The following is a 17,511-nucleotide window of genomic DNA, read 5'->3' on the forward strand; positions in this document are numbered from 1 at the left end:
CCCCACCCCCCGCCGGAAGCCAGCGGAGCGGTCTGAGCCCGGGCTTCCGCCTCTGGCCTTGAACTCCTCCCACCTCAAGCAAGTCACGCCCACCAAGACGCCCACTCTTCGAGTTTGAGTCTCCGGAGAGCCCGTAGTTTTGAACTCTGACCGCTCCTGCGGCCGGCACCGGGATAGCACGCATGCGTATTTTCTTTGAATGGGTGGTGCCCTTATCCTCGCGGCGGCTGCAGGAGCCCTGGCCTTGCTGCTGCTGGCAGTACGGCTGTGGGTAGTCCTGAGTCCTCGCGCTCCTGTGCCTCGGCGGTCTCTCAGCCTCTTGGTGGTGGCTGGATCTGGTGAGTATACGGGCCTTGACTGGCGGGCTAGGGTCGGGAACTACAAAACCCAGAGTCCATCGCGGCGCTCTTCGGCAGCGCCAGTAGGACTTTTTGCAGCTTTGAATGCTGAGATTTGTAGTTTGTGTGCATGATTGGCTCGTCTGCCCAACTTGGGCAAAACGCTGGTTTGTTGCCAATGTGCCTCAGGCCGCGCGTTTATTGACAAATGGGTAATTTACACTTGTCTGTAATAAACTTTTCTATAGCGTATATTTTTCTAACAAAGTAAGTACCAGTTACCAAAGATGACACAGAAGCCTGTTGATGCAACATGAAATTTCCCTGAATAAATATTGTTATTTTGCATTATTAATCTAGACATTTGGGATTTAATTTAGGAATCACAGTTACTGCATGAAAAACAAGACAAACCGAATCGTCGCATTTTTAAGTATACATATACAAAATCTGCGAGTGTAGGAGCAATTACCTACTAACAGGAGAACAATACACACCTTAGGATGTTGCGTCAGGGAATGAACAACAATCTGTACAGTCAGATAATGCAATCTAAAGGGAATCGGCCAGCTCTGTACGTGCTTACACCTTTAAATGGACAGTTCTGACAGCCATACACACCCACACTGTGTACATATAGAAATGCCAGAAAATTGCATCCAGAAAGATTAATGTTTATAGTATTAGCAAGTGTTCTAAACCTATGTTCACCTGTAATTCATTACTTTATTCACTTAATGTGTTTTGAGCCATGGGAGAGAGGGCAGGCAGTAAACTAAGCCCTGAAAATAACAAAACTGATTAACACTACTTGTCGTGAAGTGCTATGTCCTACGCACTGAAAGGTGTGAGGGAACAGCTGTGAGCGAAATGGAGAATATAGAAAAACTAACAGAAAACAAAAAACAGAATGGATCCTTGGCGCAATGCGAAAAGTGCTGTAACCTGGGAAGTAGAACCTGCTATGTAAGTTCACACTGGGCATCACTTTATCTGAACCTGAGGCAGGAGGCTTCCTGGAAGAACTGATGTCTAAACAGATACTTGAAAGAAGACTAAGAATTAGCCAGACAAGGGGGAGCTGGGTCTTTGAGGTCTGGAAAGCTGTGTAAAGAAAGCCATGGCACTTCGGATGGCCAGACGTGAGAGAGCACTCCTGCAGTGAGTTGGATGTGGGGAAGTAACAATTGGAGAGGGTATTTTAACACCCCCCAAACACACACACATAGAGAAAGCGACACTACTCCACTGCATCCTACCACGTAGTCATTAGGATCACTTACCTCTAAGTTAACATAATACCGGAGTTAAATGACATCTCTGCAACTTACTAATTTGGTGATCTTGGGCAAATTAGTTAACCTCATTGAACCTTCTGTTTCCACTTCGAAAAACGTGAGTTAGGAAGAGCTGAGAGAGTAAATGTGGTGGTAAAGTGCTTAGCAAAGTGCTTGGCACATAGTAATGCATTTAATAAGTGATGACTTTTGATAGTCCTAGTAGCAATGGGATCTTTTAAAGAATTTTTAAATGAAGAGTGACCCAGTTGCATCTGAGCTTTCACAAAGACCATTCAGCCTGCATTGTCAAGAGAATGTCTTGCAAAGACTGAGGTAGGGAGACAAGTAGGACTTTTGAACATTTCAGGTGACAAATGACAGCCTGACTGGGGGGGTTGAAGAGTGAGGGGATGGAGAAAAGTATATGCATTTAAGTGAGATTTACGAGATAAAAATCACTAGAATTGTGGATTGGAAGTGGAGGGTGATGGGAAGGTGGGCTCAAGAGTCATGTCTGGGTTTCTGGCTTGAGCAGATGGATGGAAGAATGGATGTTCAAGCCATTCACTTAACATCATTAGATTTGGCAGACTGGGAACCAAAACTAAAATTGAGAATTTGTCAGGCAGGTGGTGCCCTCTGTCATTCAAACCATTGAGGGTATGAAGAGTCAAGGACCTCCAAAAGTCATCCAAACCAAAGAAAGATTTGTAGTTAGATAAATAATTTAATAGTTCATGTCCAAAATTTAGGATGGGAAGGCATTTTCCTTGTTTACCCTGAATACCAAAAAATGCTTAATCTTACCATAAAGTATCACTTGTTTAAAGAATACCAATCAAAATTATTATTTGTCTTTGAAATAGCATATGTTTCAAAGACATGTGACCTGCTTAGACAATTTTAGATGTAATATTAAATTGTCTGTCATTGGAGGTACAGCAGTAACAAAATAAAAGCCCTTGCTATCATGGTGTTTACCGTCTATTGGGGCTAGGGTGGGGGAGACCAAAACAGAAAAAATGAATAGACTGAATAGTTAGTTAGAGGCAATAAATACTATGAAGTAGAGAAAGGAAGTTGTATTTTAGATAGAATTGTCAGGGAAAGCCTCCTTGGGGAGATGACAGATACCCAACAGCAAGGAGGCCAGAGTGGCTGGAGTAGACTGCGTAAGGTGGGGAAGAAGTAGATGAGGCCCAAGAGCTTACAAAAAGTCTTTTATTCCATATGAGAAGGGGAGCCCTTGGAGGGTTTTGAATAGAGATAAATAATTTGATCAACTCTTTTTAGTAGGATCACTATAGAGGCTGTGTTGAGAATAGACTATAGTGGATACTTAAATAGACAAGGACAGTGAGGGCAATAGACCAGGAAGCTACAGTCATAATCCATGCAAGAGAGGTGTGGTTTGGAGCAGGATGCTTGCAAAGGAAGTTAGAAGTGATTGCATTCTGGGTTCATCTTAAGATAGAACTGAGAGGATTTCATTCCCAAAGAATAAATCTTATTGAAAGAGTAAAATGGAAGACAAAGCCCATCATTTTAATGACTTGATTCAGTAACAAGCTTAAATTTTCAAAGAATGTATTCAGTGAAGCTTTCCTTTAAAGAAAAAGGGAAAAAGACCATGAAAGTAGGTAAAATAAAGTCTTAACTGCAGTGGAAGATGTTATGTATATTAGGTTTTATCCTTAATTGTTCTAGCTGTGAAAATAAGTACCTACTTTGCAAACTACCACACTTTTTCAAAGTTAAAAACAAAAATTCTAAGATGAGTATGAGATGTGTGAATTACTTGCATAAGAAGATGGATGACAACTTATTGACAGAGGTGCCTGTTGGGCTACAGTCCATGGGGTCACAAAGAGTCAAACAGGACTGAGCAGCTAACACTTTCATTCACTTTCACAGAAGAAAATGGGTGACAAGTTATTAAGTTCCAGTATGATTCTAATTCCCTTTATATTTACTCTGTGCTGACTATTTCTATATCTAATTCCTTCTGGGATCTAGAGAGTAATCTTTCCCTTTCTACTATAAGAATATATATGTGCTTCAAGAAAACACATACTTAATTTGTTTGATTATCCTACTTGTTTGTTTGTATCACTATTGAAAGCTTTCTTACAACAGGGAGGTGGGGCAGGGGGAGCTTTGTAGCATAGTGAGTCACTAGTGAAGCTGCTCGGTTGTGTCCGACTCTTTTTGACCCCATGGACTGTAGCCTACCAAGCTCCTCTGTCCATGGGATTTTCCAGGCAATAGTCCTGGAGTGGATTGCCATTTCCTTCTCCAGGGGATCTTCCCCACCCAGGGATCAAACCCGGGTCTCCCGCATTGTAGACAGACGCTTTACCGTCTGAACCACCAGGGAAGTCTATGCTTTGTAGCATGACCAGAAGCAAAGAAGAGGTAACAAATAAGATGAACACAGAGAATGTTAAAGACACCAACCTGGCTGAGGCCAAGGGATTGTGCAATTAAATAGATAAGATAGGGCTCATTCTTAAGAAGTTCAATTGTCTTGCTTAATTGGCATATAGTTAATGAGATAAATAAATGTTCTTTTGATTTTTTTTTCCCCTGAAAGAAACCTTAATGAACACAGTTGATTTTTAAATTCATGGTTTTAAAATTAAAGTGTTAAAATTTTGGAGATTGTACAATTTCAGAAATTGAACACACAGTGGTTGGATGAAGTTTGGTAAATATTTGAAGACCTGCAGAGAGCTGAGACCTCTGTTAGGAGGTGTTGAACAAAAGTCTTCCTTAGAAAGATCTGAGCACTAGCAATCAGTGCTCATCAGTTCAGTTCAGTTGAGTTCAGTCGTGTCTGACTCTTTTCGACCCCATGAATCGCAGCACGCCAGGCCTCCCTGTCCATCAGTGCTCATGCCTGCCTAATATTACTTCACAACATGGAAGCCTTCAGCAGCTGCTTCCCATTTTCCAACCTACTTTGCTGACCTTACTTCACCCTCATCTTTCTTCCCAGTGTTCCCACCAAGCCTTGAACACCCACCCCACCCACTGGCATCCCTATACCTGTCTGCCCATTAGCTTCACTTTTAAGTCATCTCAGCCTTTACCAGGGATCTTCTCTATGCTGAGGGCATTGCTTTTCATAACAGTTTGCTTGCCCGTCCCCCTCATTTTAATGTTTTTTGCTGTCTTGCGTCACTCTTTATATACCTGTGCGTGTCTTGCCCCTCTCCCATCAGACTTCTTGATAACAGGACCTGTGTCTTATACCAGGCTTCCCAAGTGACACAGTGGCCAAGAATCTGCCTGCAATGCAGGAGACTTGAGACACAGTTTTGATCCCTGCGTCAGGAAGGTCCCCTAGAGAAGGAAATGCTAACTCTCTCCAGTATTCTTTCCTGAGACAATCCCACGGACAGAGGAGCCTGATGGACTGTAGTCCATGGGGTCGCAAAGAGTTGGACACCACTGAGCCACTGAGCACACACAGTACAGTGTCTTATACTTCTGTGTACCTTCTTCAGCTAGAACAGTAGCATGACTTACTGCTGGTACTGATGTTATTTTTATATTATCCTCTTCCCCCATATAGAAATAATATTTCTACAGGGGCACAGATTATTGTTTCCATATATTCCTTCTGTATTTTGAGAAATGCACAAAACTTAGCAGTAGGATAACATCATCAGATGGATATGTCCATTACAAGTTTCTTCATCTTAGGCCTTCCAATATTTTTTCCAGGTGGGCATACCACTGAGATCCTAAGGCTGCTGGAGAACCTGTCCAATGCTTATTCTCCTAGACATTATATCGTTGCTGACACTGATGAAATGAGTACCCATAAAATAAATTCTTTTGAACAAATTCGAGCTGATAGAAACCCCAGTGCTACGGTAAGTAATAATTTCTGTGTCTAAGAAAGTTACAGGTTATATATTGAATTTAATTCTCTCATGGCACTTCAGTGCCCTGCTCACACAATACAGTCACACGTTTATTGCCGATGAAATATAGTGCCTTTACTACCCAAAGATAAAAGCTTCTTTAAATCTTCAGATAAAAATGGTTGCTAATTTCTTATATTCTTTTGTTTCAAATAGATAATTTTTTTTTGATAATTCCAACTGCAAAAATTGTTTTATTTAATTACATACATTAAAGCATCCAGTTCATGTGCTTATTGGCTCTTCGTTAAATTTTTTTTTTTTATTAAGAACACACCAAAGTGTAATTCTTTGTAATATTTATCTGTTTATTTGGCTGTGCTGGGTTTTAGTTGCAATGTGCAAACTCTTGGTCGTGGCATGTGGGATGTAATTCCTTGACCAGGGATTGAACCTGAGCCCCCTGCATTGGGAGCATGGAGTCTTAGCCACTGGACCATCAAGGAAGTCTCTCATTAAAGTTCTTTATCAATGTATTACGTGTATTGATCATTTATCTGTTACTATTGTTTATCCTTCCAATTATATCTGTATCTGCCTTTAAAAATTACTTCTCAGCTCCTCGTTGCTCACTTCATTTTAGCATTTTAATCAGATTTTGGAGTAAACTGAAAAAAAGTAAAACTATTTTATCAAGGAAAGAAACCAGAGCTATTCTTCATTAGCTTGTCTCCGTCGTTCCCTCTCTCTGGTACCTGCCTGGCCATGGAGCTCCAACAGGTAGTTCAGGAATGGACAGACAACCCGGCTCAGGCCACTCAAATGGTTCCCTCTGGGCTCTTTGGACTTGAGGACCCAGAGAATGGAAATAGTCTTTCTTCAGGTGCTTCAGCTCTATAAAAGAGAGAACTTGGAGAAAAGCAGTCATGTTTTCACCTGCTAGCTAAAGACAGCTAGAGCAAACTATGAAGTTAATATACAGGAAGAGCAAGATGGAAAAGCAGATGCTGAGTCCTGCCTTCAGTTACTCCAGAGCTGCCCTCATATGAGCCCTATCGTTCTCATCGATAGTGCATCTAATCAGGATGCACTAATAGGTAACTCACCCTCTGCTGACCTTTGTAGCTAGTTAAACCTTGTTTTAGTTACGATTTGGTCACTTGTAAGCGTCATCCCTTACTGTGTGCATGCGTGCTAACTCACTTCAGTCGTGTCTGATTGTTTGCAACTCTGTGGACTGCAGCCTGCCAGGCTTCTCTGTCCATGGGATTCTCCAGACAAGAATACTGGAGTGGGTAGCTATTCCCTCCTCCAGGGGATCTTTCTGACCCAGGGATCAAACCCATGTCTCTTAAATCTCCTGCATTGGCAGGTGGGTTCTTTACTACTAGTGTGACCTGGGAAGGCCCCTCATCCCTCACTTCAGTTCAGTCGCTCAGTCATGTCCGACTCCTTGCGACCCCATGAACTGCAGCACACCAGGCCTCCCTGTCCCTCACCAACTACCCAAATTCACGTCCATTGAGTCGGTGATGCCATCCAACCATCTCATCCTCTGTCGTCCCCTTCTCCTCCTGCCCTCAAATCTTTCCCAGCACCAGGGTCTTTTCAAATGAGTCAGCTCTTTGCATCAGGTGGCCATCCCTCACTTACGCACTACTAAAATGTGTTCTTGGAAGATCCCTGTTAAACAAGATTGAAATCCACCTGCTATTATTCAGCCATAGTGAAATATGTGGTATGGGATGAGCCAAAATGCTTCATTTCTGTTTCAGGACTCAATACTGTGTTAGTTTCCTAGTGCTGTTATAACAAAGTGCTATACACAGGGTGGCTTGAAGCAAGGGAAATTTATTCTCTCACTTCATTTGTAGTTATTATAAAATAATGGCTGTATTCTGTATAATATATCCTTATAATTTATTTATTTTATGTGTAGTTTAATCCCTTCTCCGACTTGCCCCTCCTTCCCTTGCCCCATTGGGAACCACTAATTTGTTCTCTGTATCTGTGATTTTATTTCTTTTTTATTATATTCACTAGTTTATTTTTTCGATTCCACATGTGATATTATACAGTATTTGTCTTTCTCTAACTTACTTCGCTTAGTATAATATGCTCCAAGTCAATGCATATCATTGCATTTGGCAAAATTTCATTCTTTTTATGGCTGAGTAGTATTTCATTGTGTATGTGTGTGTGTACACTACATCTTCTTTATCCATTCTTCTGTTAATGGACACTTAGGTTCCTTCCGTATCTTGGCAGTTGTATATAATGCTGCTATAAACCTTGGGGTGCATGTATCTTTTTGATTGAGTGTTTTTGTTTCTTTTTTCAAATATATACCCAGGAGTGGAATTGCTGGGTCATGTGGTAGTTCTCTATTTTTAGTTTTTTGGGAAACCTCCATACTGTTTTCCACAATAGCTGCACCAATGTACATTCTTACCAACAGTGTATGAGGGTTCTTTTTTTTCCACATCCTCACCAACATTTGTTATCTGTGTTCTTTTTGATGACAGCCAGACAAGTGTGAGGTAATATCTCATTGTGGTTTTAACCGACATTTCCCTGATCATTGGCCATCTGATCTTTTCTTTGGAAAATTGTCTGTTCAGATATTCTTCCCCTTTTTTAATCAGGTTGCTGGGCTTTTTTTTTTCTTTGTTTTTTGATATTTGAGCTGTTTATATATTTTTGGATATTAGCCCCTTATTGATCATGTATTTGCAGATGTCTTCTCCCACTCAGTAGGCTGTCTTTTTATTGTGTCAGTGTTTTCCTTTCATGTGCAGGAGCTTTTAACTTTCATTAGGTTCCATTTGTTTATTTTTGCTTTTGTTGCCTTTTTTTAGGAGACAGATCCAAAAAACACTGCTACAATTTCTGTTGGGAGTCTTCTGCCTGTGTGTTCTTCCAGGAGTTTTATGGTTTCTGGTCTTACATTTAGGCCTTTAATCCATTTTGAGTTTATGTTTTCTACCTGATGTTAGAGAATGTTCTAATTTTATTCTTTTATATGTAGCTATCCAGCTTTCTCATTGCCACTTATTTAAGAGACTGTCTTTTCTTCACTGTGTGTTCTTGCCTCCTAAAATTTATCCTAAGTAATCGACCATCAGTGTATGGGTTTATTTCTGGGATCTCTGTTCTGTGCCAGAGAACAGAGATCTGTGTGATCTGTGTGTCTGTTTTTTTTTTTTGCCAGTACCATCTTCTTGATTACTGTAGCTTAATGGTATAGTCTGAGGTCAGGGAGCACAATTTCTCCAGCTCTGTTCTTTCTCGAGATTGTTTGGCTGCTTTGTTGTCTTTTGTACTTCCATACAAATTTAAAAAATTTTTTAAGTTCTATGAAAAATGCCATTGGTCATTTGATAGAAATTACATTGAACCTGTGGATTGCCTTGGGTAGCATGGTCATTTTAAGATTATTAGTTCTTCCAATCTATGAACATGGTATACCTTTACATCTGTTTATGTGGTCTTCAATTTCCTTCATCAGTGTCTCATAATTTTCCAAACACAGGACTTTTTCTTCCTTAGGTAGGTTTATTCCTTGGTATTTTATTCTTTTTTGTGCAATTGTAAATGGGATTGTTTCCTTAGTTTCTCTTTCTGATAGTTTGTGATTAGTGTGTGGAAATGCAGCAGATTTTTGTGTATTAATTTTGTATCCTGAAATTTTGTTGTATTCATTGATGAACTCTTAACAGATTTTGGGTGGTGTCTGTCTTCAGGATTTTTTATATATAGTATCATATCATCTGCAAACAGTGACAGTTTTACTTCTTTCCAGTTTGGATTTTTTAATATCTGTTTCCCTGCTGATTTCTGTGGGTAGGACTTCTAGCACTGTGTTGAATAAACATGGTAAGAGTGGACATTCTTATCTTATTCCTAATTTAAAAAAAAATGTTTTCAGCTTTTCACTTTTGAGTATGATCTTAGCTGTGGACTTGACATATATGGCCTTTATTATGTTGAAGTGTGTTATCTCTATGCCCATTTTCAATATCATTAATAGATGTTGAAGTTTATGAAAAAGTTTTTCTGCATCTATTTAGATGATTATATGGCTAGTCAAGGCTATGGTTTTTCCAGTGGTCATGTATGGATGTCAGAGTTGGACAGTGAAGAAGGCTGAGCACCGAAGAATTGATGCTTTTGAACTGTGGTGTTGGAGAAGACTCTTGAGAGTCCCTTGGACTGCAAGGAGATCCACCCAGTCCATTCTGAAGGAGATCAGCCCTGGGATTTCTTTGGAAGGAATGACGCTAAAGCTGAAACTCCAGTACTTTGGCCACCTCATGCAAAGAGTTGACTCACTGGAAAAGACTCTGATGCTGGGAGGGATTGGGGGCAAGAGGAAAAGGAGACGACAGAGGATGAGATGGCTGGATGGCATCACTGACTTGAAGGATGTGAGTCTGAGTGAACTCCGGGAGTTGGTGATGGACAGGGAGGCCTGGCGTGCTGCGATTCATGGGGTCGCAAAGAGTCGGACACGACTGAGCGGCTGTACTAAACTGATGGCTTTTATGCTTCAGTTGGTTAATGTGGTGTATCATATTTATTGATTTGCAGATATTGAAAAATCCTAACATCCTGGGATAAACTTCACTTAATGTATATCATCCTTTTAATGTATTGTTATGTAGTCAGTTATGTAGTTATGTTATGTAGTATATCATCCTTTTATATGTATTGTTATGTAGTATATCATCCTTTTAATGTATTGTTAGAGTCAGTTAGAGCTAGTGTTTTGTTGAGGATTTTGCATCTATGTTCATCAGTGATCTTGGCCTGTAATTTATTTTTTGTGGTATCTCTGTCTGGTTTGGGTGGCAAGGTGATGCTGACCTCACAGAATGAGTTTGATAGTGTTCCTTCCTCTGCACATTTTTAGAATAGTTTGAGAAGGATAGGTGTTGACTCTTCTCTAAATGTTTGGTGGAAATCACCTGTGAAGCCTTCTGATCCTGAACTTTTGCTTGTTTGGAATTTTTTTTAAATTATTGATTCATTTTCATTTCTGGTAATTGATCTGTCCATATTTGTATTTCTTCCTGATTGAGTCTTGAGAAGTCATGTAAGAGTTTTAGGAATTTGTCCGCTTCTTCTAAGTTGCCCATTTTGTATTGCCCATAGTTGTAGTAGTATCATGACTCTTTGTAGTTCTGTGGTGCAGGTTGTAACTTCTTTTTTATTTCTGATTTTATCGATTTGGGCCCACTTTCTTTTTCTCCTTAATGAATCTGGCTAGAGGTTTATCAATTTTGTTTATCTTTTCAAAGAACCAACTCTTAGTTTCATTGATCTTTTCTATTGTTTTTTAGTCTCTATTTCATTTATTTCCACTCTGACCTTTATAAGTTCTTTTTTTCTGTTAGCTTTAGGTTTTATTTGTTTTTCTTTTTCTAGCTCCTTTAGATTTGAGACTAGATTTCTTATTTGAGATTTTTCTTGTTTCCTGAGGTAAGCTTGTATTGCTGTAAGTGTCCATTTTAGAACTGCTTTTGCTGCATCCCATAGGTTTTGGATCATTGTGTTTTCATTTTCATTTGTCTTCACATATTTTTTTAATTTCCTTTTCAATTTCTTCAGCAATCCATTCATTGTTCAATAGCATAGTGTTTAGCTTTCACAGGTCTATATGTGTTTTGAAGCTTTTCTCTAAAAGTTGACTTTTAGTCTTATAGCAGTGTGGTCAGAAAACATGCTTGATAGGATTCTAGTTTTCTTAAATTTATCAAGGCTTCTTTTGTGTGAAGCCTGTAATGTATCCTGAAAAATGTTCCATGTGCACTTGAAAAGAATGTGTACTCTGCTGCTTTTGGATGGAATGTTCTATAAATACTCCTAAGTCCATCAGGACTATTGTGTCATTTAAGGCTAGTACTTTTTTTGTTAATCTTCTGTCTGGTCTGGATGATCTGTTCATTGATGTGAGTAGGGTGTTAAAGTCCCTTACTATTATTGTCGATTTTTCCCTTTGTGTCTGTATTTCTTTTATGTATTTAGATGCTCCTATGTTGGGTGCATATGTTTATATCTTCTTAGAGCAATGTCTTGATCATTATGTAATGTCCTTCTTTGTCTCTTGTAACAGTGTTTATTTTAAAATCTATTTCTTCTGCTGTAAGTATTGCTACCCCAGCTTTCTTTTGATTTCCACTTGCGTGGAATATGTTTTTCTATCACCTCATTTTTAGTCTGTGTGTATGCTCAAACTACCGCACAATTGCACTCATCTCACACGCTAGTAAAGTAATGCTCAAAATTCTCCAAGCCAGGCTTCAGCAATATGTGAACCGTGAACTTCCTGATGTTCAAGCTGGTTTTAGAAAAGTCAGAGGAACCAGAGATCAAATTGCCAACATCCGCTGGATCATGGAAAAAGCAAGAGAGTTCCAGAAAAACATCTATTTCTGCTTTATTGACTATGCCAAAGCCTTTGACTGTGTGGATCACAATCAACTGTGGAAAATTCTGAAAGAGATGGGAATACCAGACCACCTGATCTGCCTCTTGAGAAATTTGTATGCAGGTCAGGAAGCAACAGTTAGTACTGGACATGGAACAACAGACTGGTTCCAAATAGGAAAAGGAGTTCGTCAAGACTGTATATTGTTACCCTGTTTATTTAACTTATATGCAGAGTACATCATGAGAAACGCTGGACTGGGAGAAACACAAGCTGGAATCAAGATTGCCAGGAGAAATATCAATAACCTCAGATATGCAGATGACACCACCCTTATGGCAGAAAGTGAAGAGGAACTCAAAAGCCTCTTGATGAAAGTGAAAGTGGAGAGTGAAAAAGTTGGCTTAAAGCTCAACATTCAGAAAACGAAGATCATGGCATCCGGTCCCACCACTTCATGGGAAATAGATGGGGAAACAGTGGAAATAATGTCAGACTTTATTTTTCTGGGCTCCAAAATCACTGCAGATGGTGACTGCAGCCATGAAATGAAAAGACGCTTACTCCTTGGAAGGAAAGTTATGACCCACCTAGATAGCATATTCAAAAGCAGAGACATTGCTTTGCCAACAAAGGTCTGTCTAGTCAAGGCTATGGTTTTTCCTGTGGTCATGTATAGATGTGAGAGTTGGACTGTGAAGAAGGCTGAGCACCGAAGTATTGATGCTTTGGGTGTTGGAGAAGACTCTTGCGAGTCCCTTGGACTGCAAGGAGATCCAACCAGTCCATTCTGAAGGAGATCAGCCCTGGGATTTCTTTGGAAGGAATGATGCTAAAGCTGAAACTCCAGTACTTTGGCCACCTCATGCAAAGAGGTGACTCATTGGAAAAGACTCTGATGCTGGGAGGGATTGGGGGCAGGAGGAGAAGGGGACGACAGAGGATGAGATGGCTGGATGGCATCACTGACTTGATGGACGTGAGTCTGAGTGAACTCCGGGAGTTGGTGATGGACGGGGAGGCCTGGCATTCTGTGATTCATGGGGTTGCAAAGAGTCGGACACGACTGAGCGACTGATCTGATCTGATCTTTAGATCTGAAGTGCATCTCTTGTAGGCAGCTGTTTTTTTTTTTTAGCCACTCATTGTCTTTGATTAGATCATTTAGTCCAGTTAAATTTAAAGTAATTATTAATATGCATGTTCTTATTGCCATTTTGTTCATTGTTTTTTAGGTCTTTCTTGTTCTTCTTTTGTTCTCTCATGATTTGATGACTGTCTTTAGGATTAGGTTTGGATTCTTTTTTCTTTTTGCATGAGATATATGTATGATTATGATTATATATATGATTAAATTCATGATGTCTTCATTTCAACTGCATTTTAACAACTTTGCATTTGTATTCTCCTCCCCTCATGATAACTGTTTTAGATATCATGTTTTACCAGGAGTTGTTTTGTGTATCCCTTGTCTGATTATTGTGCATATAGATGGTTTTACTAACTTTCCTGCTAGCTCTGTGCATGGAAAATTTCCTACCTTTCCTGTATTTTTGCCTTTGAAAGTGAAAGTCACTCAGTCCTATCCAACTCTTTTCGACCCCATGGACTATATAGTCCGTGGAGTTCTCCAGGCTAGAATACTGGAGTGGGTAGCTGTTCCCTTTTCCAAGGGATCTTCCCAACATAGGGGTCAAACCCAGGTCTCCCACATTGCAAGCAGATTCTTTACCAGCTGAGCCACCAGGAAAGCCCGAGAATACTGGAGTGGGTAGCCTATCCCTTCTCCAATAGATCTCCCCGACCCAGAAATCGAACTGGGGTCTCCTGCATTGCAGGCAGATTCTTTACCAGCTGAGCTACAGCCTTTACTGATTAATTTTTTCCATTCATATTTTCATGTTTCCAGTTTCTAATTGTGACCTTTTCTTTTTCACCTTAGAGAAGTTCCTTTAACATTTCTTGTAAAGCTGGTTTGGTGGTGCATTTTAACAAGATTAGTTTTTCCAATCCATGAGCACAGAATATCTTTCTATTTATTGGTGTCTTCTTTAATTTCTTTCATCACTGTCCAATAATTTTCAGTAAACAAGTCTTTCACCTCCTTGGCTAAATTTATTCCTAGGTGTTTTATTCTTTTTGATGCAGTCGTAAATGGTATTGTTTTCTTAATTTCTCTTTCTGATAGTTTGTTAATAGTTGTAGAAATACAAAAGAGTTTTGCCTATTGATTTTGTATCCGGAACTTTGCTGAATGTGTCTCTTAATTCCAATAGTTTTTTGGTGGAATCTTTAGTGTTTTCTATATATAAAATATCATAGCACCAACAAATAGTCACTATTTTGTTCTTCTTTTCCAGTTTAAGTTTTGTATAACTTGTCTGTTATACAATGGCCCCAATGTCTGGCCCCACTGTGTTATTTTTGTTATGGAAATAAAACTTTGCAGCCTTTCTGTTTCTTTAAAAATCAGTGTAACAAAGATATTTTTCTAAGAACATGTTTAATTTTGGTAACTTTGCAAATATATTGGCATTGCTGCTGCTGCTGCTAAGTCACTTCAGTCGTGTCCGACTCTTAGCGACCCCATGGACTGCAGCCTACCAGGCTCCCCTGTCCATGGATTTTCCAGGCAAGAGTACTGGAGTGGGGTGCCATTGCCTTCTCCATATTGGCATTAATATTTTCATAATATTCTCTCGCTGTTTTTGTAATCTGTGCTATAGTGTTTGTGTATTTTCCATCTCTTTTGAGTTTCGTGTGTCATGATGTTTTAAATGTGTCTTTTATAAATGACAAAGTATAATTTTAAAATTCAAAACTGAGAATCATTGTCTCTTAACAAACATGTTTGGTACATGTACGTTTATTTTGGTTACTAATATATTAGATTTATTTCTACTATTTTATTTGGTTCTTTCTACTTACCATTTTCTTTGAATCTTTTTTTTGTTCCGTTTCTGCCTTCTGTTTGGATTGAGTTTTCATTGTTCTCCTCTTCTCCTGGAATGGAAATTACCCTCTTCCCTTGGGTATTTTCTTTAAACTGTTAATACAGATATCCAACTTAAAATCAAAATCTTGTTATTTCCAGTCTTCTGGAAAAAAAGAAAAAGCTTTTAGAATATTTTAACTGTATAGCACCACCTCCCATCCTATATGGTATTGTTCAGGGTTTTGGTTCTACCTTGTTTTTATTCCACTTATATTACTTATTACTATTATTTTATGCAGTTAGTATTTATTTAGATGTATGTAGTATTTGCTTTTCTTACCCTCACTACTCCTTTCTTTTGGATCCACTCTTTTTCTTCTAGAAATATATATATTTTTTTAGTTCTTGCATGGAAGGTCAGTAAGTGATTTATTCTTTCCATTTTGTTTGTTTGAATATGTTTGGGTTTTGCCCTCCTTTGATTGCATTCTGTATTTAGAATTCTAGTTTGAATTTTTTCCTTAATAACTGTGAATTTGGCATTCACTTATTTATTTAACAAGTATTTATTGCATTCCCATTGGGTGCTAGGGATACATTAGTGAATAAATTACAAATGTCTCTTCCTTTATGGTGCTATATCTCAGTAAGGGGATAATAAACAAGATATTTAAGTAAAATGTATAATTTGCTAGTGATAAATGCTAAAGAGAGAAATAGAGCAGGGAAATAGAGCAGTAAAAGGGAACAGAGAATATTGGGGAGTTGAAAGGAGATTGCAGTTTTTGGTAGAGTGGTTGGGAAAGGTGATACTTGAACCGAGACTTGATGGAGGTATGGTGCAAAGCAGCCTGAGGAAAGCCAGTTCTTGAAGAGGTAACAATAACTGCAGTGAAGTCCCCTGAGACAGAATTGTACCTGGCATATTTATGAAACAGCAAAGGAGATCAGTGTGGCCAAAGCAGAGTAAGCAAGAGAAAGCTCAGTAGGTTATGAAGCCATAGATGTTAAAGTGGGGATAACAGGGTCAGATCTTTTAAGACCTTTTGGTCCATTTTTAATCTTAGGTTTTTTTCCCCCCATGAGTGATATGGGGAACCATTGGGAAGTTTTAAAGGGGAATGATGTGATCCAGCTTATATTTTAATAGGATCATTTTGGCTGCTGAATACACTAAAAGAGGCAAGGGCAGAAGCAAGGAAAGCAGTTTGGAGGCTATTGGAGTAATTCAGGTGAGAGACCAGCATGGCTTGGACAAGGACGGCAGTGGTGGGTGTGATGGGGAACAGTCAGATTCTGGACATACTGTGAAGGAAGAGCTAATAGGATTTCCTGGCAGACAAGGTGCAAGATGTGGAGAAAAAACAGAGTGGGAGATGACATCCAGATTTTTGGCCTGAGCTACTAGGAAAATGGAACTGCCATTCATTTACATGAGGAAGACTACATGAGAGAACAGCAGGGCTGAGTGTAAGATATCTGAATATATAAGCAAGGATGTTGGCTGTGCAGTTAGATGTATGAGTCTGAAGTTGAAGGAAGCTGGTCTTCAACATGAATTTTGGAGTCACCTGTGTTTACATGGTAATACTCAAAACGAGAAACTGTGATATCACCCAGGAACTGAATGTAGTTAGGAAATAGAAGGCGGCTAAGAACTAAGCCCAGAGCACTCTAGGTTTCAGATATAGGGGAGCTGTTACTGTTGTGAAATTATCAGCCTTCAGTTTTTTGTTCCTCAGTAGGCCTCTGCTCTGGAACCTGGGGAGGGCAACCCAAAACCCAGCTCTAGCTTTCTTGCATCATTATATCCTCCTCCCAAACTTCAGGGTCACAGACTGCTCCCATTTCATTTTCTTCTTGTTTCTAGCAAGCAGAGATTTCCCTTCTTTCCAGTTCAGATAAAACTATATTTTGTTGTGTATCTTGCAGCATTTTAATCCATTTAGAGAAGGGTTTGGATCTTCGTTTAAGTCAGAGTTTTAATGTATCCTCTGTATAGATGCCTATTCTACACTGTCTGTATTAATGTCTTTAGTACATCTAATAAATAGCACCCCCTACCTATCCAATTTTCCCCACTCTTTAAAATCTGGTATAACTGTACCAACTGCAGTTTCCTAGCAGTTGATAATACTCCTGCAGTTAAAGTCCTTGACTGTCTCTTTTTAGTCTAATTTTTTTCTTAAGTAAACCAGAAACTCTGTACCACTTTAAAGCATTAATAATTGCACCCTGTGCCTGGGTGGGGTGTCTCATCCATATCCCTCAGAGCACTTTAGGAATAAAAGTGCATCAAGTCCCACTTGGTTCTGGTAAGAAGCCAAAACCTGCATTCTCAACACAAGCCCGCTCTTCTAAAAACATAAAGAAGACCTTCCCAGTAACTAGAAGATACAAGTGACCTATTATTAACCACATATTGTTGCCCAAGTAGCATAGGAAGTTTCTACTGTTTGGTTAATAACTTAGTCTAATATGGAATTTCTAAATACTTTTGTTAGTTTTTAGAAAAATATTTAAATGTTAATATTTGTCTATTTATGATAGATATAAATATCTAGCAGATTTTAAAGCTAAATTTTATGTTAATAATATAGTCTTATTATTGAAAGGTAGAAATGACCTACTTTTGTTGCAGAAACCTCATTCAAAT

The 17,511-nt window shown here is 39.1% G+C and overlaps 1 protein-coding gene across 2 annotated transcripts in view; it reads left to right on the plus strand.

Moving 5' to 3' along the window:
* Positions 1–76: 76 nt before the first annotated feature.
* The window catches only part of ALG14 (ALG14 UDP-N-acetylglucosaminyltransferase subunit), a 98,148-nt gene continuing 80,713 nt past the window's right edge, over positions 77–17,511 (plus strand). Inside the window, exons 1-2 of one of the 2 annotated variants that reach the window (NM_001077863.2) lie at positions 77–338; positions 5,348–5,499. In NM_001077863.2, the coding sequence (NP_001071331.1) occupies positions 200–338; positions 5,348–5,499 (291 nt within the window). In that variant the 5' untranslated portion in view covers positions 77–199. The remainder of the gene's footprint in view (positions 339–5,347; positions 5,500–17,511) is intronic. The other variant, XM_005204272.5, reaches the window with a different exon arrangement.

Source organism: Bos taurus, chromosome 3 (genome assembly GCF_002263795.3).
Source record: "Bos taurus isolate L1 Dominette 01449 registration number 42190680 breed Hereford chromosome 3, ARS-UCD2.0, whole genome shotgun sequence".
Lineage (NCBI taxonomy): Eukaryota > Metazoa > Chordata > Mammalia > Artiodactyla > Bovidae > Bos > Bos taurus.